The sequence below is a fragment of the Podarcis bocagei genome (assembly GCF_964188305.1).
Source record: "Podarcis bocagei genome assembly, chromosome: 1".
Classification (NCBI taxonomy): Eukaryota; Metazoa; Chordata; class Lepidosauria; order Squamata; family Lacertidae; genus Podarcis; species Podarcis bocagei.
In genome coordinates this window covers 128,552,897-128,580,651 of record NC_138125.1, presented here as the reverse complement: position 1 = coordinate 128,580,651, position 27,755 = coordinate 128,552,897, and the positions used below count along the sequence as shown (strand labels likewise).

Sequence of the window (27,755 nt, the reverse complement as noted above, 5' to 3'; positions counted from 1 at the left end):
TGTAAGACTGTCCAATTGTAAGCTGCTCCGACAGGGTGTAATTTTTTTAGATTTAGTTTAATTTAGTTATCTGATCTATTTAAATATTGCTTAGTCACTGGAATGTCAAAGTGGTATACACGGAAAAAATTCGAAGCATACCATGGCTAAAATCAATTAAAGTTAATCACAAAACAGAGAACTTCCTGAAAAGGGCTGTTGGAATAGAAAAGTCTTTGTCAGGTCCCTGTCTAATCTCAGCTAGGAAGTCTTGTAAATCTATACAAGAACGCTGAACATTGTTGCATAGAACGTGGGCAGCCAGTACAAGTTTTCAAGCACTGGTACAAGCGCTGGCGGTAGGTCTGTCCCCACCAAAATCTGGCCACAACATTCTGTACCAGGTGGAGTCTCCAAACCAGGCCCAAAGATAGCTCCACATTGAGCGCATTGCAAGTCTTGAAGTTACCAGTATATGAATTACTGTGGGTATGCTATCCTTCTCTAGTAGCTTGAAAAAGGAACTCCTAGCCACTGAAGCCCACTCAGCCTCAAGGGTCAGAGATGGATCCAAGCGCAGTTCCAAACTACAAACTTGTACCTTCAGAGAGGGCAATCCCATCCAAAAGATGGAACCGGCCAATCTGTTAGACAAAGTCCTCTGGAAAGCCAATGAACGCACCATCAGCTTGGCAAGCTAAATACGTGCCAGAAACGAATGTTATTCATGAGATGTTGATCAGTCAGAAAGGGGATGAGGCAGGACCCCAAAACTAGACATGAGCACCATGTTCCCATCACACCTCTGATATTGGTGAGGTGCAAAGGAAAGCCTCTGCAACTGATCCCATTGAGAAGGCAAGCTCATATATGAGATGAGATGATACCTTGGTACTAGGACATCTTAAGTATCTAAGGCTATAAAGCCAATGACTAGCAAATGGAACAGAAACAAGTGAGGCTGTTACAAAAATAATAGACTGTGGTGAAAACATTATTTGTCGGCTGAACTTTCCAAAAGCAGTTCCTTGCTTTCAAGGAATCATCCACCGTAGCTGTTTGCCCTGACAACTTTCAGAGAGGTTTCCATATAAAATCCCCATTAGAAAGATTACAATAAAATCCTTAAAATGCCTATTATTTGTTTAAGAATTCCTTACACTAACTGCTCTGATCCTTTCCATTTCTTTCAACTGGAGTTTCCTTGCAGCTAAAGCATATAGAGCTGCTTTAGAGGTTGTAAAAGGGTCAAAATAGTCTATTAAAAATTTCAAGGGAATGCAACCCAATCCAAGGAAATGAGAACTCCTTTTCCTACATCAGCAGTTGTACTAACCGGAATCACCCTGTCTAGGTCTGGACTAAACTTCAAAGACAGAATGAGGATATGCACTCCTTTAGAGAATTACCCAAAAGGTTGGGGTGGGGGAAGTCACTCCCTAATTTTTAATAAGAGTTGATCTTGTAAAAATAGTCCAAGGTGTTTTGGAAACTTTATAGCCTGTCGTGAAAGTGTCTTGATTTTGTTTTACTCTATATTGATGGGAAAATTCAAAGCACTTTTCAAGCATTTTCTCATCAGTCTTACTTACCAAGTTGTAAATCCCCAAAAGCAGGGCTTCAATGCAACCGTTACTCTGTCTGTCTTTGCTGGCAGTAAGACGCAGATAAACCCAGATTAGTTCTGGCAAGAACTGCAGCGTAAACCGTTTGAGACGAACCTCAGAACTACGATAGAGTTCAAAGAGCTGGTGGCAGACAGGCTCCAGAAGCTAGAGAAGACAAAGAACCCCAGCACAGACACCCCAGAGATTAAATATATATATATATATATATGAATCTTGTCTACCAAGGAACACTGTACAAATAATCAGTTCTAAAATGACAATTTGACAATAATTAACTTATTAGTCAATAAAAATGGTGTAAGAAGAAACCATTATTTTACAGAACTCTTTTGTGGAATGCAGCAATGTCGAATACGATAAAATACTCTGAATTTGGTTGTGCTCAATTGGAGAGCATTCTGTAACTGTCAAAGACCACTGAAGCAGACTAATGCAGGAAAGATGGAAACAGAGTTTTGCTCGTACTAGTTAGGTAATGGAATGGCAATTAGGAAGCTCTTAAAAACATTATTTGTATTAAGGGTAATTTGGCTGTCTCATACCTCATTATTTGGATCTTGAATGACCTTATAAAGAGCTGGAACCAATGCTTTCTTCCGGTGAAGTGTTGCTGCATAACTGGATATTTGCATTTCAGGTAATGCCTAGGAGAAGAAATACAGCAGTGTCAAGAATGGGTGGCTTATAAACACTGGCCTCTCTGACTAGAAAGAAAGAAATGCACTGGCCCCAATCCTGTTAAGGCAATCCAGGCCTAGATCCTCCATGCACTCCACAGACCACTGGTCTTAAACTGGGAGGTCAGGACCCACTCCCTAGTGGGTCATGGTCTAATCCAAGGTGGATTGCATCACCACCATGCAAATATATTGTAAGAGATTAGCAAATGGGTCCCCAAATATGTGTTTCAGTTAAAAATAGGCCCTGTTTGTGACAATGTTGAAGAGGACTGCAACAGACTATTGAGGTGGTGGGGAGAAATGTTTTTTGGGGGCCCCAATGCTACCTTACATCCAGCAGCTACACTAGGAAGTTGCAACACATATCAACCTTCTTTATATAAAAAAGAAAGATCAATTGATCTTTATTGCAGTCCAGAGACCCAACAAATCATTACAAATCAATACACAAATCATACAGCCTGCCTCCAGGTTAATCAAGCATTTTGTTTAGAATATAGGGCTCATTTGTTCTTGCAACCACCGCTAAAAACTTTGCCACTGCTAACGTTCTAGCATTTGTCCGGTCTTCCAGTAGGAACCTGACATAGTGAGCCTCTGATTTTCCCGGGAAAGGTACCAGCAAGGGTAGTATCAGTTCAGCTCTGGCCTGCTCATATTTTGCACGATGCAACAAAATATGATGTCTTGAGCACATGAGCAAAGTCTGTCCTGGTAGGGAACTCCTCTCAACCTACCATCCAACACTGCAGAGGGAAAGACATTTAGTCTGGCTTTGGTGAAAAGCCTTCGGTAGTTAGGTACTGTCAGCTTTTTAATATAAGATGTTAACTTAAAGACATACCCATATTGAGCTCCTACTTTTTTTAAAAAAAGAAACAAAAACACATTTGCTTACCTTGAATTCCGAAAGCCATTCTTCTACAACCCCACGTTCTGATCCAAGCATTTTCTTACAACTTTTACTCCTTTTCACCTTTGAAAGGGAAAGCAGCAATGAAGCACAGTGCACAGTATACAAGGTATACTAAAAAGAAAGATTTCTAATGTCCCATAGTGCAGTGTTTCCCAACCGGTGTTCCGCGGCACACGAGTGTGCCGTGAGACGTTGCCTCGTGTGCCGCGAGATGCCTGGAGGGAGGCGGGCGAGTCGGGCGGCGAGAGGCAGGGCGGCGGCGGCGAGGAGAGGCCGCGCCTCCTGCTGCTGCCTGGCGCTCCTCCTCGCAGCCGGCAGCGCTGCCTGGGCGCCTCCGCGCGACTCTGCCTCGCTGGGTTTGGTCTCCCAGCAGAGACGGGTCACACGCGCACCTCCCTCCCTCCCTCAGCCTGCGCGGAGGGAGAGCCAGAGAGAGGCATCGCTCCTGCGCGGCGGGAGAGGGAGCAGCCAGAGCGATGCCCCAAACGAGCTGAATTCCGAGCGAGGGACTGAGGGGGGGAGGGAAAAAACTTTCACTTTCGTGCGTCCCTCCCGGCGTGACGCTGCGCGCTGACGTCACGGGGCGGGGCTTTAATGGTGGTGTGCCGCGAGATTTTTTTTCAGTAAACAGGTGTGCCGTTGCCCAAAAAAGTTTGGGAAACACTGCCATAGTGCAATTTTATCTGAAGCAAACTGCATGTTATTTTAAGCTTCACCTTCGTTCTAATGATTAATATGTGATTACGCTTTTAAGTGCCTGAAGAGTGGTGGGTGGGGTGAGAAGAGAAAAGAAAAGAAAAGGAGATACTTCTTCAAGACAACTTGTGCTTGTTCTCTTACCAAATAAGAGGACAAAGAAAAGAGAATCAGAACAAGCTGAACTGTATCATGGGACAATAGCATCCTCTAATGATAATCCTGGCCATGGAACAAACGAAAACAGTTTCAAAAGCCTCTTGAAGTTTTTTTTTTTAAAAAAAAAAAGTTGTCATACCTATTTCCTCTATTTGTTGCTGAGAAGTTGTGAAACTTCTGTTCAGCAAATAACAGACATGAAATAAATGTTTCAAGTCTTAAAACCAGCTCTTCACATTCACAAACAGTTTATTTTTGTAATAAGCCTGACACTCAGTACTATTACTAGTAATAAAACTAAAGTTTCCCATTTGTTGCTGTGTAGTTGTGATGATCCCCTGCAAGAGGCAAGCGCTGGGAGAAGCCTTTTCAAAATGAGTCGAAAACAGCACTTTGAAGAATTATGCCACAAGGTCCGGGATGTGAAATCCCATGATAACTCAACTATTAAGTGACTGGGGAAAGAAATAATTGAGATCCTATATTAGAGTGATTATAATGGCAAATGCTGCTTTTACTGTTTTTTAAAAACAAACAAACAAGAATTTTCTTTATAAATTAATATATATGTAGGGGGGAAGGAGGATAGTAGAAGGCAGAGGTCAAGAACTGTAGAGAATGCTGGTTCATAAGAAACCTCTGTGATTTATCTTGCCAAGGTGTTAATGTTATTGCTTCCTTGGTAGTATGCCACATTCACATTGGAAATTCAGCAAAATATATCTTTGTATTTACAGACCCTTTGGCTGAATAATGTACCGTATATCAAGGGGAAGGGAGGAGGGGGGAAGAGAACTAAACAGCAAGGGATAGACAGGATATCAAAACAATGCCAGTTTTAAGACAATAGGTTGAAAATATAGCGAGTTTTGGCAAGATGGAACCAATTCCTTTCTGAACCCCTCACCCAGATAAATATTTACAAGCTTCTCAATTGGCCATGACTGAAGAACTGCATGGGCTCTTCCTGTTACCTCACTGATTTAGAACCATCATATGTGGAGCCCACACAGCCTTTCCATTGTGTCCCTATTCTTCATGGGGTTTTGTTTCCCTGAATTTCTTCCCAAGGGTGACCTCTGTGGTCCTGTGAGCTTCCCCTTCTTCTCTTATTCTCTCTTTTCTCTACATTCTTGGCATGTACTAAGATTTCCACTAGCTGATCTGCCCCTATTTCTATGTTGTAAAGTGGTTCACATATGCATGTTCAACACTCGACTGCAGCATCAAGAGGCAACTTGCTTCTGTGTAGATTAAATATTGTGAGCTGGATCTAGAGTTAAGTGTGCAAAATGCGTCTGGCAACTGACCTCTCTCACCTCCTTCCCAGAGCAGTCCCCACCCCCTGGGAATTATCTATGGGTTAAGTGACTTGGCTGTACCAGTTGGGCTGTGATGTGGTGAGAAAGGGTGTTCTGGATAATCACATAGAGGCAACTACCATGAACAGAGCTCATACCAGTCCCATTGTAAGTGCTGAACTCCACCTGCACATCAACTCAAACTCAGCAATTTCAATGAAATCAAGCTCACACATTCAACTGCAAGACAAATAATATGAGAAGAAATCAAGCCATATGTATGAACTGGTCCTTTGTAAACACTGGCAAAGTTAACCAGAAGAAAATTGGAGAATATCTATCACATAACACCACCAGAATAAACTACAGGTTACCAAGTCATCATTGTTTAACTTGTCCTTATTGACATGAAACATTTAACAGCACATATAGTGTTCCACTTTACCTCTGTTTGGATAAGTTAGTTCTCTAACGAAGTTGGTGGAATACTGCCATTTTCCACTTCGGAATACATTTGCCAGTCCTTCAAATAATCACCAGCTCTGCCAACAACATAACACAGTATACTTTTAAAAAAGAATGAATAAAATGCAGTGAAAACTATGTTAAAGCATGAATACATACATTATTGTATATCAAGCTATAAAGGTAAAGGGACCCTTGACCGTTAGGTCCAGTCGCGAACGACTCTGGGATTGCGGCGCTCATCTCGCTTTATTAGCCGAGGGAGCCAGCGTACAGCTTCTGGGTCATGTGGCCAGCATGACTAAGATGCTTCTGGCGAACCAGAGCAGCACACAGAAACGCCCTTAACCTTCCCACCGGAGCAGTACCTATTTATCTACTTGCACTTTGACGTGCTTTCGAACTGCTATATCAAAATATATTCTCGGCTAAAAAAGGCCTAATGATGAGCATAACAAAGAGCTCTTGCACATATAATGCAAATATTAAAGGGGAATTACTTTAATCTTCAAATGGCCTACAGCTATGCCCAGATTCTTGGATTCCATGCTGGTTAAGACATTATGACAAAAAATACTTTATTATAATGGAACAAGCCACAGCAAACATCACACATGTGCATTCACTTCCTCCCTCAGGGTGAAAGACTAGAAGCTTTTGCTTCTGTTTTTGATTAAACTGCAGTTTAGCTTTATATCCAAAGCCTAAACTGTAGTTAAGATTAAGTATGGCTGGTTGAACAAGCCAGCTACATAACTAACGGCTTGAAGTTGGCTTGTTTCAAACAAGCCATAGCAAAAATTAAACCACAGTCCATTGCATTCAGATGAAGCAAGTGCCTGTTTAATCAGAAACAGAAGTAAAAGATTCTTGTGGCCACAGTGCAAGAGGAGATGAGGACACGAGAGGACACATGGCTCATTGCAGCTCATCTTCATCAAGATAAACCATGGTTTAGTTTGACATCAAGACGAGCCTTTGTACCAAGGGCAGAATACTTTTAACAGAGCTGACAAGACAGGGAATTTCCCTCCCAAAAAAATGTCCTCTGTGTCAGTTCTTTGCTTAATATCTAAAAATTTCCATCTAGAAATCTGAATATATCAAATCGTTTCAAGAACAAGTTTCCAATTCTATTTTTTGGGGGGTGGAGGGAGGTATCAGTACTTGAGCCAAAACGTTGAACATAAAATCATCTGTGAAATGGCAATCCCACACTCAAAAGAATTGATTGCCTTAATCATTTCATTTCATCTCATTTTGGTTTGCAGGAATATATGCATTCAGGATATACCGTATTTTTCGTCCTATAAGGCGCATCGGCCCATAAGACGCACCTCATTTTTTGGGGGGGAAATGAATTTTAAAAAATTATTCCCCCCCCCCCAGCCCTGGCTGCCGCCCCAAGCCTTGCGCTCACCTGCCCGAAGCAGGGGAAGCCCTCTGGAGGGCTCCCCATGCTTCGGGGTGACAGGCTGCCGCCCCAAGCCTCGCGCACCCGGCGGGACCTCCTGCCGGGCGCGCGAGGCTTGCAGACACTCACCCAAAGCAAGGGGAGCTCTCCGAAGGGCTCCCCGTGCTTCAGGCGACAGGCTGCCGCCCCAAGCCTCGTGCACCCGCTGCTTGAGGAGAGATCCGCGAAGCCTGGACGTGCTGAGATCAGCGCGCGCAGGCTTCGGGATGCCGGCAACTCTCCCCAAGCAGCGGGAGCGTTCCCGCTGCTTGCGGAGAGGTCCGCGAAGCCTGGACGCGCTGAGATCAGCGCGCACAGGCTTCGGGATGCAGGCAACTCTCCCCAAGCAGCGGGAGCGTTCCCGCTGCTTGAGGAGAGGTCCGCGAAGCCTGGAGAGCGAGAGGGGTCGGTGCGCACCTACCGCTCTCGCTCTCCAGGCTTCAGCGAAAGCCTGCATTCGCCCCATAGGACGCACCCACATTTCCCCTTCATTTTTGGAGGGGAAAAAGTGCGTCTTATAGGGCGAAAAATACGGTATGTATGCAACTTAGGCTACATTGCTGTTCCCAACTGCCACACTTTCCACTGTATGACCAAGACAGCACCATCCCACCCACTTATATTAGCAAGAATTAGATACTGAAATGCTATGTCAAACTTCAAAATTAAGAAAATATTGGCCTGTCATCCTGCACCATAAATTCAACTTCAGCTTCTTGTTGCAAATACACACAGAGAAGACATGTGTCATGATTAACTGATTTGTAGAAAGAGAGGTATAAATAATCTAAACAAATTATGCAAGAGATGTCTTTAACATACAACTTAACATTAAGAGGTTAATCTTGTGTAAGGTGTTCTTGTCTCAACCAGGATTTGAAAAAAGATTTGATACTTCAGTTTTCCATTTCCCATCAAACAAAGGAAAGACCAAGGAAAGACTTGGCTTCATCATGGCCTGAGCAGGTGCTTAGCCTCACTCACCTCAGAGAGTCTGAGCAAGTCTGCTGCCCCGTAACACAAGGCCAGAAGGCCTATCAAGATGAACAAGGAGGGGATAAATGTTGTCTGAATAAACTTGTCACCATTCTTCTGGCCATATGTGCAATTCGTTTTAAATGTGATAGCACTGGGCAAATCTTTTGCAAGCTGCTTTGAGAGTCTCCTGAGGCTATGGTGTATGGTAGTAATAAAAATAAGCAGACCAACAAACTGGACTCTGGAAGGAATTGGGGTGGTTTCTGGAGATTAGGGTCTGCCACAGTTGTCAGACCAAAACATGTGGCCCTGCAACAAAACACTGTGGTGCAGGGCTGGGGAACCTTTTATCTCTTCCCCCTTACACAGGCCAACTTTGACAGGCAAAGGCAGGTCGCCCACCTGTCAGTCATCTGATGTCACAATGGCACCGGGTGACTGAAAACGTGGGCAGTCATACCTACCTGGCAAGTTGACCCACAGGGGTAGGTGAAGAGTTCTGCTTTGCCAGTATGTTCTTCACATGGATTGACAGGTGGGCCCCGGCAGATCAAGACAGACATGTAGGCTACATGTCCTCCACCCCTATTGCAGTGTATCCTGAGATGTGTATATGTGTGTTCTGTTGTGTGTTAAAATAAAAAAATTCCTTCCAGTAGCACCTTAAAGACCAACTAAGTTAGTTCTTGGTATGAGCTTTCGTGTGCATGCACACTTCTTCAGAAGTGTGCATGCACACGAAAGCTCATACCAAGAACTAACTTAGTTGGTCTTTAAGGTACTACTGGAAGGAATTTTTTTATTTTGACTATGGCAGACCAACACGGCTACCTATCTGTAACTGTTGTGTGTTATTTGAGTATATGGCTGAGGGACAATAAATCACATATAGCAAAGAAACACAGAATTTCTATATAGCGCTCTGTCCCCCTGGCTAGAAATGCAGTGGACTGCTGGAGGAGGGGCCAAAATTCCCTTTGCCAGCCCACAGCAGACTAATAAACATTTTACAGGATAGTAACTTTTGTGGGCTTATTTACAAAGTTGGCATAAAACTTGTCAGACGGTGCATTTATTGCTTACTAGTTTTACAGTTACAAAAATAGCAGATACCCTGTATCCACATTTGAAGTAAGCTGACTGCACAAAGCATGGGCACTTTGTAGCACCTCAACCATTTGAGATTATCTCATACAGAACACAGTTCATACCCTCAGCATGTAATTACTAGCTATGGAATAATTTTAGGAAATAGAACTGAACTGCCTAACTCTTTCGCTCCTCTGTTTAGCTAGTCACAGTCCAATACTATCTAATGAACCAGTTAGTCTCACAGAGTTCTATGGGGTTTACAACCAGGAAAGTGGAACGCAGGAGAAATGTTCTAATGGCACACACCGTGGATCTTCAAAAAATTTCCCATCAGAGAAGTAGCTATGTTTGTGGCAGTCATACATCATTCCTGCTTACTCCGACAGTGAGATAGGAAGATAGAGCAATAATGCATAGTCCTGTGAAAGGGTCCAGTTAGAACAATAGTTGTTTGTCTTTCTACAAGGGCCCTCCCAGTCCCAAAAAGCTGCCACAAAACTGCTTCACAGACAGCAAAATAACACATGCTAAAACCACTTTAGCAATTATCATAAAAACTCAGCCAAGCTGTAATATTTTACTAAAACTGAAAGAATGTGCATCGTAAGAGATATCCTGTTGTTATCTAACAACTTTTTTTATTTACTTAAGAGACAAGAAATTCTAGCATAGTGGCTGAAATTACAACCACCTGTCAGATAGCTACCTGGACTAGAGATGAGCATGTTGCAACATGACTACAACTAAAAAAAAAGATCTCATTGGTACATATACACCAAATCAAAAGGGCATCTTGTCACAGCACTCGAAGAGACTTGCAGCTAAGGTTCTGAACAAAGACACTGAACACTGCACCTAAGACCCATTCAGGCTTTTTAAAGCATGCAAATAAACATTTGAGTAACTAAGGAGCAACGGAAATCTAACCTTGACAAACAAAAACTGATTGGTACACCTAACCCAAGAATGGCTGCAATGTTCAGTTCATACTAAAACTCAACAATCGGAAAATTGAAAACTAATTTTATATTCCTATGCAAGTCATCTATTATTCAGAAGCTTAGGGAGACCTGGAGCCAATGATTTTTCCAGGCACATTCATTTAAATAGTTTATAATAATTATGTGTGTTGAGAAGTTCTCTGTGTTAATTGCTTATTCTTGAAATCTGCAAAGAGGTGCTATGGGAGGTGAGTGGCTTTTGTTAAGTTCCATGTGTACTTATTCAGATTCAGCAACAAAAAATGCATGCTCACCAGCTGGTATAGTCCCAGAAAAGAATCCTAACATGCAAAAAGTACAGGATCCTTCCCACTCTTTTCTCATAAACAAAAGCACAGTGCTGGCCATATAATTTGGAAACAAACCCAGAGCGTTTTACTAACTTAGTGCCTAAGCCTTTGTAGCACACTATCATACTTCAAGTTCTTCTGTGCAATTAGGAAAGTTACCACTTGTTGCAAAAAAAAAAAAAACTGAGGATCTCAGGAGCTTCAACAATGTATCACATTTCATACTGACCACAAGGCATATACTGTACTGTACTGTACAACCAATTCCTGATCTACAAAAATCAGTTGTTATACTAAACAGATGTCCATCTATAAAATGTGACATTTCTTGTTCTACTTGCAACATAAAAGGTAACAGATAATACCAAAAAGAGAATGGGTTTCTGTAAAATATGAAATAAAGGAGTCAAATTTCACATAAGACCTGTACTTCCTTTTGTCTTTCCTAAACCTTCCAACATTCAGCTTTACTGGATGCCTCTGAGGGTGAAAAACCTATCCATCCACTTTCTCTATACCATGCATAATTCTATACAACTCTATCCTTTCTTTAAACTAAAAATGTTCTTTAACCTTTTTCCATAGGGAGTATCTCCAACCCCTTGACCATTTGGTTGCCCTTTCCAGCTCCACAATATCCTTTTCGAGATGAGGGGACCAGAACTGTATAGACTATTTCAAATGTGGTCCCCCCACAGATTTGTATAATACCATTATGATACCGGCAATTTTGAATCCCTTTCCTAATGATCTCTAGCATGGCACCTGCTTTTTTCACAGCTGCTGCACACAGGTCTTGCACCTTCACTGATACTGTGACTCCAAGGTCTCATTCCTGGTCAGTCACTCCATTAGCATAAATGTGAAATTACGATTTATTTATTTTTGCCCTAATGTGCATCACTCTATATCCGCTAACCATGAATTCAACTTGCCATTTCACTGCCTATTCATCCAGTTTGGAGCAATCCTATCGGGAGTTCTCTGTAACCCCTTTTTTGTTTTAAAAACCCTGGGCAATTTGGTATAATCAGTAAACATGGCTACCACACAGTTCAGCCCCTAAATCTCTACCTCATAATATCTAGATATAAAGACATTCACTGAAGATGTTCTAAGAATACAGTTTTAATATATACAGTGTTCTGAAGAATGCAGTGCATCACCCAAAAGCTCTGGAGGCTGAAGAAACAGCTGAAAAGGCATAACAATAAATATAAAAAGCTCATAAGCCAACTCGTTTAAGCGTTTGTCCTGAGAACATATTTTCTTACCTTTTTACATGCTCCCACCACCAGTTTCCCTAGAAACAACATCATGCAGTCATCCTACACTAAACCTGAAACATTCGTCAGTTACTGTGTGATAGCTCAACCGACGCAAAGCGAGACAGATTTCCAATCCATCTTTCGTCAGCTCCTATATAACAGGTTTGGCTTCTCTTATGCTAAATCCAACACTGAAGATTGCCTTGTTCAAATAAAAACCTGACTTTTCTCTGTTCCTAACACATGCAGTTTCCCATTCCAGGTCAGTTTTCATTTCCTGATAAAAGAATTTCTGTCCTTGTCAAGTTCATCTGCTAAGCTACATTAAGTGTAAAGACAAAATGCTTTTAAAATGTGGAAGACTTCCCTCCAAGTTTCCAGGTAAGAAGAAGAAGAAAGTCAGAGAGCCATTCTGTTTTGAGTAGCCTACTTCTTCCTGCTCCCATCAATTTATAAGCGGATGCAGCAGTAACAACGACAAAAATCTCTCATTACTGAGCAAGACTCCTAAGACTGCCCTTTCATACACTGCTATGCACATGCCTATTTGTTCTCCAGTTCATGTGCACTTTGTACAGTTCCCCAAAAGCCACACAAGCAATTAAAAAAATAACAACATAAAACACTGGCCAACAATGTTATGATGAGTGTGTGTTGGAGTGTGTTCTACACCTAAGTGGTACACATTCTACATTACAATTTCTAATCTCTGGAGTGCTAGAACACCACTAACATGGAAAGAACTTATACGTGTCTCAACTTGTAGAGCAGTCTGGCACGGAGTTATCCCATGTGCACAGATACCTGTAAATATACAGTCCATGCCACAAGCACACAAAGACAGTAAGGTTCCTCTTCTGTGAGTAGAAATGCTGTGAAGCAGACGACTATTTCGCAAATCCCAGTTCAGAAAATAAATGCCTTTTGTTTTGACAATGCCAATCAAAATAGGCCTTGACCCAAGGAAGGGTTGGGCCAAATTAACAAGACCTATCAGAAAATTTCCTAATAGAAACATAGAAAGGGCAGAGTATATCTGCTGGATTTTCAGTCTACTGTCTTATTTTACTTGCTTTTCACTATATAAGCACTACTTACTGTCCAGCTAAAACTATCAGAGACCAGATTCTGAATAGGATTAAGCTGGCAACTATAATGGCAACAACATTATGTTACCATGGAACAGCTCTGAAATGCTTCAAGGAAATACACATTTGTGTAGCTATTTTAGGAAAATCAAGATGCTCAGCTTTGGGTTCTCTTATACAAACGTATCTCGAACAATCTAGCTCGAGTAGATCAGTGGTTTTGCACATTACCTAAGATGTCAGGAGTGCTCTGATGGTGTTTCCTGCTTGGCAGGGGGTTGGACTCGATGGCCCTTGTGGTCTCTTCCAACTCTATGATTCTATGATTCTAAGTCACCATATGTGCATGAGTAATGTTAACAAGAAGGACTGTGCCAAAAATGATTATTCAGTAGTTAGTCAACATTAAAATATAAACGGAACAGATAGAAGATTAAAAAGAATGTTAAAGCAGAAAGTGACAGACAGGAACCTTTTTCTTAACCACGTTTATTGGGTCTTTCTCACAACTCACCTGCTCATTTCAGATTTAAGGTGTAAATTACACAGAAGTGAAGCAGTCCATTGTCCTATATAATGTTTAAGGATCCCAACATAAGCTAGGATCTGTTTAGGGAGAAAAGAAGCTCCCAAAACAGGCACCTCAACCAAATTTACCTTCCTTTGAGGCTGGTGCCATGGGTGTCTGATTCAGTCAAAAGGAAAAGAGCATGAAGTGAGCATCACAATACTTGCTCTTACTAGGAGTATGACCTGATCCTTCTCTTAATTTCCATCCATTTTCAGAGTTTTTGAGACAGAACCTGCAGAAATCTCTAGAAGTAAGAAATATAGAGCACCTTTTATTGAGCAATATAGTTTCCAGCTGCTGCAAGCAGTATAAATAGTATGTGAACAGCTGACAGCATTGCTAACTGCTGAAGGAAATTGCTAGCTTTTTAAAATTAAAGTTCAAATGCTTTAATTGAAGTGGGAATCACACCCAACATGTAAAAACAAGTATAGATGTGCAACTAAAAGAGAAATCATAAACAGAGTTCACAAGAGAAATTTATGAAGAAACAAATGCTACAAATTATAATTTCCCAATAAGCTTCATGTCCCATGTTCTAGTGCCAAACCAATTCCTCTCAAATCATGGCAATTGCACTCTCAAAACTGCTTGACCAATTCAGAATCATTAACAAATCCATATACAATTTCAGATTCAAAACTGTATCATACAAATAACAGCAACATGAAATTTAAGCGAGATACGTAAAAATAATCCATTCTTATTCCTAGTATATCTGTTGGCTCCTAAAAGGCAATGCTAAAAGGCAATGGAGCCAACAGTAGTTGAAACTTGGTTGTTCTGGCCATATAAGACTTGCTGTGCCAACAACAAATAAAGCCCTGGCTAGGCTGCCACAGGGCAATGACAAGAAGCATGACATCATATTAGAGAGATGTTCACTGGACAGTGATAGCAGATATGCGTTGAGAGCTGAGCTTCCAAGTGTCAAATCTGCCCACCAACTGAAATAATTTCTCTCAGGATGCCCCCCCCCCAGTCTGTAGAATGCAGCTGGTTAGGACTAAGAATACAATCTTTCCTGTTGTGGCTCCTGCCTTTGGAATGGGCTCCCTAGGGAGGTCACATGGGGTCTTCATTGCCATCATTTAGGTACCAAGCAAAAACTGTTGTTTTCCAAGGGTTTTGAGAATTGCTAATGTTAGCATTTTTAACTTGGATAACTTTAGTTTTACTATCTATATGATGCTGTCACTGTTCTCATTTGTTTATTTAATTGTTGTAAAATTGCACTTTAGTCACTATTTTTTAGCAGACCTGGGAACATGAAAAGAAATTAAAAGAATAAGCGGTATGGTTAAATCAACTGCTTCTGTGGCTTCCTACAACTATGTTTCCAGAATATACATTTTCCCCAGTTTTGTATCTACTTATCTATTCCATGAGCATATGCTTAGAATATGGTATGAGACATTCAATGGAAAGATTCTGAAATACTGACAAAACCAATTTAACAGTTTTAGGCCTACATCCACATACAAAAGAAGTTGCCCTTTCTTAAATAAAATGGAGAAACTGAATACACAAAGGGCCTCAGTGCATCATATATATGTGTGGCTGTCTCTGGCAACAGAAGACGTTACTACAGTAAGAGGGAGCTCTGCCAGAGCACAGACCAGCAAAGTGACAGGCAGAAACACACAAAAACTGTTACCTATGCTGTACAGACAAATGAATAATCTCACTAATTAATAAGATGCTTAGGTTACATATCATATGTTTATGGAGGGAGGGAAGAATTACTTATCTTACAAAAATAGGTGTTTTTAAAAGCTTGCATTAAAAAACTACCAAAAAAGCCCTATGACATTTTATGCCCTGCTAGCGGAAAATATTGCTGCAACAGGTACACAAGAAAAATAAAATGAACAAGATTCTCTGCCCTCTAATACTAGTTTAATAATTTACTATGCTACTGAATAGTTAAATACAATGCTGCCTATTGTTTACATGGCACAGTTATTCTTCAGATCTGAAGCCAACAATCCAACAATACAGAAACCAGCTACTCCTCAGGTCTGAGAGATCATTAAGTGTTACATTTGGCAACCCCCCCCCCAATCCCTAAACTAAAAGCTGAGGAGGTGACGGACTGACTGGTGATTCCTGCCTCTCTGCAGCTTCAATCTTAGCAATAAGACTAGGGGGCTGTTTATTGCATGGTAGAGTTTCTCTACCATGAAGGAACAAAGTAACAAGCCCCTATTTCCTGCTCCCACACAGGAAAGGGAAGCAGAAGGCTGTGGAGAGACACTATGCAACTCTGAACAGCAGCCAAATCCCATGCACTCCATAGCACCCTTTCCTGCAGGCTACCCACAATCTTGTGGCCACAGTTTTTGGCTGAGCTATCAAGGCCATCCAAGAATTATAGACCCTTGTATTTACACCTTGCTGAAATTAAACACTTAATTTGGGGAGGAAATGTATGGATGTGACCAACCAAGTAACGGTGCTGTATTATAAAATAATGAGGTTATGTATGAACTGCAGGAAGATTAATTAAAACCAAGGTGCTGAACTGACATTGTGTTTGCATGAAAACTTAAACACATACCTTAAAGATTAACTTTTGTTTCAACTGAAAGTGGAATTCAGTGAGAAAACCAATTTCATCAGGGTTATTTAGTTTTTACAGCTTAAAAACAGTTTTTGTTCATTAATCTGTTGTGCCCTTTATTATCAGCCGCCAAAGAGAAAATACTTAATACTTCTCTATAGTTCTGCAGCTTAGAGAACTCAAGACACTGAACCCAACTTCATGGAATAATATTCTCCTGGCAGGGAAGAGGTCCAATATACTCCAGTACATTCCAGCTGGGATCCAGGTGCAAGTCCTTCATGGTGGAATGTTCTTACTTTTAATTTTTACATCAGAAATTGCTGATTAAATTCCCATTGGTTTTGAAAACAATTTAGTATGCATTACGTGAAGCTGCAGGTGAAGAGGGTATCAAACATTTATTTAAAATATTTCTCTCCTGCTCTACAGTGGTACCTCTGGTTACGTACTTAATTCGTTTCGGAGATCCGTTCTTAACCTGAAACTGTTCTTAACCTGAAGCACCACTTTAGCTAATGGGGCCTCCCGCTGCCGCTGCACGATTTCTGTTCTCATCCTGAAGCAAAGTTCTTAACCCGAGGTACTATTTCTGGGTTAGCGGAGTCTGTAACCTGAAGTGTATGTAACCTGAAGCGTATGCAACCCGAGGTACCACTGTACTTTGTACAGTACAAGGCAGGTAATATGAGAATAATCAAATATAACTGAGAACCAACTCAATGGCAGCAACTTTCCATAATCAGGTAGTGGCATTTCCCAGCATCTATCAGATCCTTTTAGTTGGAGATGCCAGGGAATTGAATCTGGGACCCTCTGAATGTAAAACATATGCTCCATCACTGAGCTATCTCAGTTGCAGTGTGATAAGAGTAGAGTAAAGAAATACAGCAGCTAGGATTAGGACAGAGAGAGGGAAATGGGAACTAGGAATATCAGATGCTAGCAAGTTGGTCTGAGAAGACTGTTTGGCTTGATATGCCCTACAAAACAATCTAAACCTCCATTTAATGTCTGATATAACCTGTACACCCCCCCTCCCGGCAACCTCCCATCCAGGAAGTACCTAAAATAATAATAATAATAATAATAATAAATTTTATTTATATCCCGCCCTCCCCAGCCAAAGCCGGGCTCAGGGCGGCTAACAACAATCAAATAATCAGTAAAATAATCACACAATCTAAAAATATTTCATTATAAAAATTAATTAAATCAAATTGATGGCAACCAATTAAGCAGAATTATGTGTAGGTTGCCAGAGGAGGGAGTCAGGCTGCGCCCTGACCAAAGGCCTGGCGGAACAACTCTGTCTTGCAGGCCCTGCGGAAAGATGTCAGGTCCCGCAGGGCCCTAGTCTCTTTTGACAGAGCATTCCACCAGTTTGGAGCTGCAGCCGAGAAGGCCCTGGCTCTAGTTGAGGCCAGCCTAACCTCTCTGAGGCCTGGGACCTTGAGGATGTTATTATTTGCAGACCGTAGGTTTCTCTGTGGGGCATACCAGGAGAGGCGGTCCCGTAGGTACGAGGGTCCTAGGCCGTATAGGGCTTTAAAGGTTAAAACCAGCACCTTAAACCTGATCCTGTACTCCACCGGGAGCCAGTGCAGCTGGTATAATACCGGATGAATGTGCTCTCGCAGCGAAGACCCCATAAGGAGTCTCGCCGCGGCATTCTGCACCCGCTGGAGTTTCTGGGTCAGTCTCAAGGGCAGCCCCACGTAGAGCGAGTTACAATAATCCAGTCTGGAGGTGACCGTCGCATGGATCACAGTGGCTAGGTCAGGACGAGAGAGATAAGGGGCCAACTGCTTAGCTTGGCGGAGATGAAAAAATGCCGCCTTTGTTATAGCTGTAATCTGCGACTCCATAGAGAGGGAGGTATCGAAGATTACACCCAAACTCTTAACGGACGGTGCTGGCACTAATTGCACCCCCGCAAGAGATGGGAGTTGCCCCCTCGATCCCATATCGTCCCGCCCCAGCCAGAGGACCTCTGTCTTCGAAGGATTTAACTTCAACCGGCTCCCACGTAACCATCCAGCCACAGCTTCCAGACATCTGGTCAGTGTGTCTGGGGCCGAGTCAGGATGGCCATCCATCAACAGATAGAGTTGGGTGTCATCAGCATACTGATGGCAACCCAGCCCAAAACTCCGGACAAGCTGGGCGAGGGGGCGCATAAAGATGTTAAAAAGCATCGGGGAGAGAATTGCACCCTGAGGCACTCCACACACCAAGGAGTGGCGTGATGACAATTCCCCCCCAAGCGCCACCCTCTGTCCCCGACCAGAGAGAAACGAGCGCAGCCATTGAAGGACTGTGCCCTGGATCCCCACGTCGGCAAGGCGGTGGTCCAGGAGTTCGTGATCGACCATGTCAAAGGCTGCTGACAGATCTAGAAGAATCAGCAGCCCTGACCCGCCTCGATCCAGCTGCCTGCGGAGATCATCTGTTAGGGCGACCAGAGCCGTCTCGGTCCCATGACCAGCACGGAAGCCGGACTGGAATGGGTCCAGAGCAGATGTTTCATCCAGAAACCTACCAAGCTGTTCAGCAACCACTCTCTCAATCACCTTACCCAGGAATGGAAGATTCGAGACCGGGCGGTAATTGGATAGATCTGAGGGATCTAATGATGTTTTCTTTAAGAGCGGACGCACCACCGCCTCCTTCAGTTCCCCTGGGAATATCCCGGTGCCAAGGGACAAATTGATGATATCCCCCAGGGGGCCCCGCACCTCGTCTGGACACGCTCTAATCAGCCATGACGGGCACGGGTCAAGAGGACAGGTGGTGGGCTTTCCAGCTTGGAGGAATCTGTCCACATCGGCTGGAGATATCCGGTCAAAGTGGTCCAATACTGGACCCGAGGACAGTCGAGGGGCCTCCAGTTCCTTTATTGTATCCAAATTGGCAGGGAGGTCATGGCGGAGCGACAAGACCTTCTCCGCAAAAAAGCTCGCAAATGCCTCACAGCTGTGTGTCAGATTGTTATTTAAATTTGGCTGTCCCTCAAGGGACGTTAAAGACCGAATTATACTAAATAATTGCGCCGGGCGAGAGCTAGCGGATGCAATGGAGGCCGCGAAGTAAGACTTCTTAGCAGCCTTCACTGCCATCTCATAGGTTTTCATAAAAACCCTATAAGATGTTCTTGAGGCTCCGTCACGGGCACCCCGCCATACTCGCTCTAGCCGTCTGAGGTCCCGCTTCATTTTCCGAAGCTCCTCGGTAAACCAGGGAGCCCGGTTTCTGCGGGGTCGCAGAGGGCGCTTAGGTGCGATCTCATCAATGGCTGCCAGGAGCTGGGTATTCCAGCCCTCAACAAGCTCAGTCAATGAGTCGCCAGGGGGAGCAAGGTCCCGCAAGGCTTGACGGAATCTATCCGGGTCCATCAGCCTCCGCGGGCGAGCCCAAATCGGCTCGCCACCTAAGCAGGGTGGGGGTGGAAAGTCAATCCTGGCTTTCAGAGCGTAGTGATCAGACCATGGCACCTTCATCGAAGGAGACATGATCACATCTATACCGGCGCCAAAGATCAAATCCAGCGTGTGGCCTGCTTGATGTGTGGGGCCCGAAACAAACTGGGAGAGCCCTAGTGTCGCCATGGAAGACACCAGGTCCAGAGCCTGTGAGGAGGGAGTGGCATCAGCGTGGAAGTTGAAGTCTCCCAATACCAATAGGTTAGGGAACTCCAAGGCCCAGCCGGCCACCGCCTCCAGCAGGCCTGACAGGGTGGCTGCTGGTGCGCTAGGTGGCCGGTACACCAGCCAGACAGCCAAGCTCTCCTCGGAGCCCCACACTAGGCCAACACATTCAATGCCGGGGATCGATGGCGATGGTAGAGCCCTGAAAGAACAATCTTCCCGGATTAATACTGCCACCCCTCCCCCCCGGCCCACGGTCCGTGACTGGTGGAGGACGGAGAAACCCGGGGGCGCCATCTCTTGTAAGGTAACAGTTACCCCTTCGCGCACCCAGGTCTCCGTCACACAAGCCAGGTCAACTCCCTGCGAGATAAAGAAATCTCGCAGGGTAGCAGTTTTGTTGCCTATAGACCTGGCATTGCACAACACCAGTGAAGGAGGTGAGTAATCCTTGCTCGCCCTACCCTCGTCTCTCGGGATGGGGCGCAGATTGGAAGGGGTACGAGCATATCCATATCTCGATCCCCTTCGCCTATAACATCTGCCCCCACCGCCATACCTCCCTCGCCCCTCCACGGTCGCAATCCCAAGCCTCATACTAACCTCCATTTACAAATAGAAAACAAAACAACCAAAACAATTATGCCCAAACAAAACCAATCCCCGCCCCACTCAGTGTCCACCCCCAAAAACAAAACAAAATGGAACAAACAAAAATACATAAATAAAAACCACCATTCACGGTGGTACAACAAAGTTAACAATAAAAGCACCTTTAAAACACCTTAAAATATATAAAAACATCTTTAACATTTGCAGCAGATAATGAAATAATATAATATTATAAAAAACAACAACCCCCATTTAAGATGCTGCAAATTAAAAGCAATTAAAACATTTAAAACTATTTTGTCCATTGCTGCCGGTAGCTGCTCTGTCCTCTAAACTGTGATGGTAGTGCAGGCCCCGCCCCCTAGGCCGGATGGAGTTGGCAGGAGAGGGAGCGGTCTTCCTAGCACTCACGAAGCAGCAACAGCAGTCGTGTCCCGGAGGCCTCTCCCAGACCTCTTATGCTGTGGCGAGGAGTGCAGGCCCCGCCCCTTAGGCCAGATGGAGTTGGCAGAAAGGGAGCGGTCCTCCCAACACTCACGCAAGCAGCAGCACCAGCAGTCGTGTCCCGGAGGCCTCTCCCAGGCCTCTTATGCTATGGCGATGAATGCAGGCTCCGCCCCCTAGGCCAGATGGAGTTGGCAGAAAGGGAGCGGTCCTCCCAACACTCACGCAAGCAGCAGCACCAGCAGTCGTGTCCCGGAGGCCTCTCCCAGGCCTCTTATGCTATGGCGATGAATGCAGGCCCCGCCCCCTAGGCCAGATGGAGTTGGCAGAAAGGGAGCGGTCCTCCCAACACTCACGCAAGCAGCAGCACCAGCAGTCGTGTCCCGGAGGCCTCTCCCAGGCCTCTTATGCTATGGCGATGAATGCAGGCTCCGCCCCCTAGGCCAGATGGAGTTGGCAGAAAGGGAGCGGTCCTCCCAACACTCACGCGAGCAGCAGCACCAGCAGTCGTGTCCCGGAGGCCTCTCCCAGGCCTCTTATGCTGTGGCGATGAATGCAGGCCCCGCCCCCTAGGCCAGATGGAGTTGGCAGAAAGGGAGCGGTCCTCCCAACACTCACGCAAGCAGCAGCACCAGCAGGTTTCCCGGACAGTCCCTGGATTTACAAACCATCCCCATAGAAAATCCATTGAAGTTGGAAAGTGTCCCAGGATTCATTGAAAAAAATCTGGTAACCTTAACCTAAAATACCGGTAACTCTTCTTTTGGGAGGTACTATACAAGTTTCCCTAGAACTTAGATGGGGATAGCAAAGCAACTACAACCATCACCTGATCAAGCAGCCTTTGCAACAAAACAAAACAAAACAAAACAAAACAAAACAAAACAAAACAAAACAAAAACAAAAACTTTTTGGCACCCCATGACCCCTCCACCTTCAATAGTTCATTCTAACCTGCCACACAATATTAAAACGAGTCTGAGAAAAGGCAATCTTTTAGTGACTCACTACAGCAACCTTTTTTTTAAACTTCCGTTTGCCATTCCTACCAACATTTACTAATACATTCATGTGAAGTTACATTTCCGACTGCATTATAATGCATTTGGCTTGGTTCCAGATATGTCTTGTACTAGCAAAATGACCACTTCTGTTTAGGCAAATCAGATTAACTTAATTCCTCCAATTTTCCAGTTCTTCTGCTGTGCCCATCCAACACAGATCCAGAGGGTGCATCAACTCTTTGGGGGAGCACAGTGGACTGCAGTGGGAGAAGAGCCAGGAAAGTCCTGCGGCATGAGCAGAGTTCTGCCAAATCTTCTCTGGATGCAAATACCTTACCACTTAGATAAAGTGTGCATCATCTCTGAAGTTGTGTGCACATGTCACATATATGTGTTGTTACTGTCCAGCATTCATTGTCCTGTAGCACAAACGGAAGGAGTAAACAGATGCTTCTGTCATAATTAAAACAACTGATTTAACATTAAACTGCCTGACATGTGAGTAGCTCATTGCTCTTTAATGCAATTCCCCACAGACAGTGACATACTTTTGTTTATTGTTTTCACAAACTAAAGCTTTCTGAATGTTACATGAAAGCTTTCCAGGGGATCTGTGTTTATGTTAATTTGTTCCTTTGAAAACTGCTTTGGATTATTTTTTAAGATAAGCAACAACAAAAAAGATCACCATCATCTGAAAAGCCAGTGATCCCAGTTGATTTTAGCCCTAGTGTCTGAAGAGTACAATTTGTGAGGTTGCTCTGGGATCACATCCGACAGAAGGGCAGACAGAAGAAAAATGATGTGTGCCTAGTAAGAACCAGGAAGAGGAGGGGGAGGGAAACCCAGGAAGGAAAAGCAGGTGCAAGGCATGTAAACATTTTAGAAATATAAATTATATTTCAATTTGGTAAAAACAGTGTCCCCGTTTTACCAATTATCTATAATAAAAGATAGCATGCAAATACTATTTTACACTAAATAAAATCTATTCAACTCCAAAATGCATATATGTACAGGATACCAGCTGCATCCTTAGAAGATATGAAGATTTCAGGACGATATGTCAGGCAGTTTTCCAGAAGAATTCTAGTCATATTTACTCAGCAGATGCCTCACCAATTTATATGGTACTTCCTCTCAAACAAGTGTGCACAGGAATGCAACTTTAGTTTTAGAATTAGTCAAACTGTAATTATCAGTTATTCATTGCTGTTTATTTTTCTGGGAGGGTAAAATACATGCCCAATATTTCCGCAAAACATGCAATTCAAGCATTACAACTAGAAGTGGGGAGGCATGTCAGCACATGACAAAGCAGAACAGATTAAGTGCCTGAAGTTTTCCCTTGTAATAGATACACTTTGAGCTGAGGCTTATTGACTAGTGGGATCAATTCCAAAAACAAACTAGGAAAGGGAATCCCTGGAAGCACATTACATCATTGAGTAAGAAATCCAGTTAGAGAGCCTGTAGCTAACTGGAATTCTCTCAGCTCTTCATTTCGTCATCTGAATGAAGGATCACAAAATTATTAAATCACTGTAGTCTTTGAGCTATGTAGGATGTCAAATATCAGGTGTGCAAATATGGACATTCACTTCTGGAGGTAAGTGAATGCCTATACCACATGAAACAAATGTGGCATAATCCACTATAAACATCTACGTAAGAAAATTGAAAATGCCTGCTCAGTGAAGTGCTTTAGGAATTTTCCTTCATACTCCATTAAAGAAAATGCTTTCCTTGCACGTTTTTAGTGCAGCTGAGGCCATGTTCAACTACAAATGAAACTGACCACCTGTCTCCTGGACCCTTGCCCACCCTGGCTCCTAGGCAGGGCTAGGCAATGGGCTCCATGCGGTGGTGAATGCTTCCCTATGTGAGGTAGTCTTCCTGGATAACCACTTAAAGTAGTGGTTATTAAACTGCTTATTAAAAAACCGACCATTATGGCCAATTTTCACCCAGTCTCAAATCTTCCATTCCTGGGCAAGGTGATTGAGCACACTCTAATCTGGAGGATGTCAACCATTTGGATCCCTTCCAAATGGGATTCCGGCTCCATCATGATAATGAAACCACCTTTGTCACACTGGTTGATGTCCTCTCCTCCATGCTTTATAACATCTATAGGAAGATGGTGGGAAAGATCATCAGGGGGTTTGGGCTGGGTGTTCACCAGTATGATACCCAGCTCTACCTCTCGTTTAAATCAGAACTGGTGAAGTCAGTGAATGTACTCTGTGTCTGGAGGTGGGTGGAGGATGGATGGCACTAAACGATTGAGGTTGAATCCAGACAAGACAGATGTACAGTTTCGGTGGGGGGGGAGGTGGGGGGGGACTCCCTGATCCTAAATGGGGTAACTGTGCACAGCCTAGGGGGTACTTTTGGACTCACAGATGTCCATGGAGGCACAGGTAAATTCTGTGTTCAGAGTGGCTGTCTACCAGCTGCATCTGGTACCCCTGCTGAGACCCTAATTGCCTGCATACTGTCTCACCACAGTGGTACATGCTCTAGTTATCCCCTACTTGGAATAGAACAATGTGCTTTACTTAGGGCTACCTTGAAGGTGACTCAGAAACTACAACTAATTTAGAATGTGACAGCTAGATTGCGGAGTGACCGCCAGGATCATGTAACGCCAATCCTAAAGAATCTACATTAGCTCCCAGTACGTTTCCGAACACAATTCAAAGTACTGGTGCTGACCTTTTAAAGCCCTAAACTGCCTCAGCCCTGCATATCTGAAGGAGTATCTCCACCCCTATAGTTCAGCTCAGCATTGAGGTCCAGCTCCAAGGGGCCTTCTGACTGTTCTCTCACAAGAAGTGAAGTTACAGGGAACCAGACAAGGAGCCTTCTCAGTAGTGGTGCTTGCCTTGTAAAATGCCCTTCCATCAGATGTGAAAGGGATAAACAACTTTTAGAAGACATCTGAAGGCAGCCCTATATAGGGAAAGTTTTAATGTTTAATGTTTTATTATGTTTTTTATATTTTGCAGGAAGCAGCCCAGAGTGGCTGGGGCAACCCAGTCAGATGGGCGACGTACAAATAATAAAATTATTGTTATTATTACCTACAGGATATTTTTCTTTACCCCCATTTCCCTTTATGAACTAAAAGGTAACAAACAATATTAAAGAAGAGATAAACACACGGCCCTATTCCTTTGTCCATTTGGTCATGTGGGATTTAATTTTCAAACAATCACTTCAAAATTATCTAACATGCTGAATTTGTTACTGTGAGGTCTTTTTTGCTCTGGGAGAGTATAAATAAACATTGATATAGTGTATTTACTTCTTGAGGCAATGCAATAATTTTAAAAATAGTTTTACTAACACACACACACAGCTACAACTGCAGTGGGAAAAGAAGAACTATGAAAAGGTTCTTAGCAAATTTTTAGGCTACTGCCATCAGGGCTTGCAAAAAGAGCAGTAAGCCTGCTTTCTCTACAGTGTTCTTTCATTAGGATACCTTTGGAAACCAACAGACAACACTAATCTTCAAAGAGGCTCAGAGTTTTCATTTCATTGAACAGATTAAATCAATTAAATATGTAGTGAAATGTTATTCACTAGCATTGTCTATCCTAAAAAAAATGCTAGAAGGTGAACACATGGCAAATTAGCCCATAGTTTGCTTTGAAACGTGATTCTACTGTGTACTGTACCAGAAACTGAATGGTACCTAATTCACATGAGCCTGAAGGGAATTTCAGTTTGCCATGTGACATGGGCAGGCTGCTGTTTGAGGAAAAACAAGTCTAATGGCCCCTTTGGACTCTCAGAACTAGTTTCACTATTTTTTAGATCCTAATATCATTCACAATCCGGAGGAACACTTGCAATCAAATTCACGTGTTTCAATACTAATCTTCCATAAAACTCAGGGCTGTTTTCACAGTAAACAAGGGCTGGGGATGAAGAAAGACTCTGTATTTTCAGCTCTTAAAGTCCCCCCCTCCTTTTTTTAAGCTGCTTGGTCCATGGGATGTGTTAAAGGCAAACCCAAGGGGAAAATATTATATTTGTAACAGTTGTAGTTTCCCTTCCAAGAGCTCATTTGTCAATCCCCAGTTGCTTTTGCCGTCTTAAGTCTAGGGGATAGGGTTTCTATGAGGTAGCTTCAAAATGGAAACAATGCAAAAACTGTAGGTGCCCAAATGGAACATTCTCTTTCATCCCTTTGTATCACAACCATCAGCTTCTACAAGGACCCGTGACACCTGCTGCAGAAGGCATTCCTTGTAGCATACAATATCAGGTTTCTATTTGGATAATATTTACCTAGCCCATGGACAGAACTGCTGAAAGGACAGATTAACTGTAAAGCAATGTCACCTCAAGACCATCAGGTCTCATTTGTCTCAAATCAAGCTTCCATGCAGTAAGGCTTTTTAATTTGGTATTGTAGGAGAATAGGGCAGGCTCAGTGGGGAGAAGAGGGTAGGACAGTTCCTCTTGAATGAGCATCCTTGTACAGTACTGGATGTACTCCAACGAAGTATAAGAAAACTAGGGATGAGACCATATTGATGAGATCTTTTATAATCAAAGCCCCCTGGCTTAGTTTTTGAAACCCTCTAGTCTTTTTACTACATTAAAAAAGAGAAAACATCAGAACATTTCTCTGTGTTGTCCTATTAATAAAGAGAGGGCAAGGGGGAAAAACCCAAATGCAACAATGAACAGGAAGAAAGTGTTTAGTCTACCGAGCTCAACAGTGCAGAACTGTAGCAACAGCAACAGGTTTGGTCAAACATTCCCATTGTCAAAGGCGGGGATGACATTCTTAAGCAAAACATTTCAAGATCCAAAAAGCAGTAGCTTTCTGCTGCTTTTCTCTGTCCAGGAGTATAGGTTGTTAGTCAAGGCTGCAGAAAGAAAGAGCTACTGGGTAAACACTGCATATACCTTGGCAGCAATGACCGAGGATGACCTCATATCACATCTACAACATGCATCTCATTACATTCATCTGCTTTCTGTTCTGAGAACTGTACAAATGAGAAGCCAGTTCCTAAGATCCACTAAGATGCAACTATTATGTTATTCCATGGATATCTCTGTAGGTCCATAGATACCATCTGTCAGACAGCGCAAGCCTCTACACAAACCTCCCTTCAACCTTCCAAGAGACAGTCATGGGTCTTTATGGGTCAAATCCAGGCCTCACTGAAGACACACAGAAAACTCAAGTACATTTCTGGACTATGCTAGGAATAGAAGACGTAATGATAAATTAGGTACGTTAAAATATAAGATGCAAACTAGATTGTAGGGGTGCAAGTAATGGTTTGGGAGCAACCCTCAAACTGTACATTAATTCACAATTGCTATTTATAAGTCACTTTGGGACACTTATATGAAAAAATAATAATTGCATTTATTACTTGTTATTACGTATTTAGGAGCTACATGGGTCTACACCTGCATTTACAGACTTTTACAAAAGTTTTGAGAAAGAAGATTTATGCATAATCTTCACATTTTGCTATTGTTATCAGAGAAAAAATTAGAGCAAAGTTATAGAAACTAGGGTAATCGCATGTGTATACCTATATAACCACCCATAGGAGTGCATTTACTATGCACATGAGGTGTGTGCGTAACAATTGTCAGAATTCTCCCTTGTTTTATGTTGTTTGAACAATCTTGCCCATTCTTCATAACACTTTTGAAGAGTACCACCAATACCTTGTGTAATGTGCCTATGATGGCCTTTTGGGTATGTAAAAAGTGTGAAGGTCAAAATACCAATGACTATGTTCTTAAGTATCCTCTATCCCCCCACCTCCATCCACTGAAACAAAAATCAGTGGGATAAACCAAAATTACAACTAATCTTCCTGTACAAAGAAAAGTGACTCTCCCCATCCCCTAGGCATGCTATTGCTAACAATAT

The 27,755-nt window shown here is 43.1% G+C and overlaps 1 protein-coding gene across 2 annotated transcripts in view; it reads right to left on the bottom strand.

Annotated features, from left to right (window-relative positions):
* Positions 1 to 27,755, bottom strand: part of HYCC2 (hyccin PI4KA lipid kinase complex subunit 2) — a 47,549-nt gene that overhangs the window by 17,268 nt on the left and 2,526 nt on the right. For both annotated transcript variants that reach the window (XM_081173251.1, XM_081173252.1), the window contains exons 3-6: positions 5,805 to 5,901; positions 3,186 to 3,263; positions 2,150 to 2,251; positions 1,572 to 1,751 (exon numbers count right to left, since the gene is read on the bottom strand). In XM_081173251.1, coding sequence (XP_081029377.1) covers positions 1,572 to 1,751; positions 2,150 to 2,251; positions 3,186 to 3,236 — 333 coding nt within the window. In that variant the 5' untranslated portion in view covers positions 3,237 to 3,263; positions 5,805 to 5,901. The remainder of the gene's footprint in view (positions 1 to 1,571; positions 1,752 to 2,149; positions 2,252 to 3,185; positions 3,264 to 5,804; positions 5,902 to 27,755) is intronic.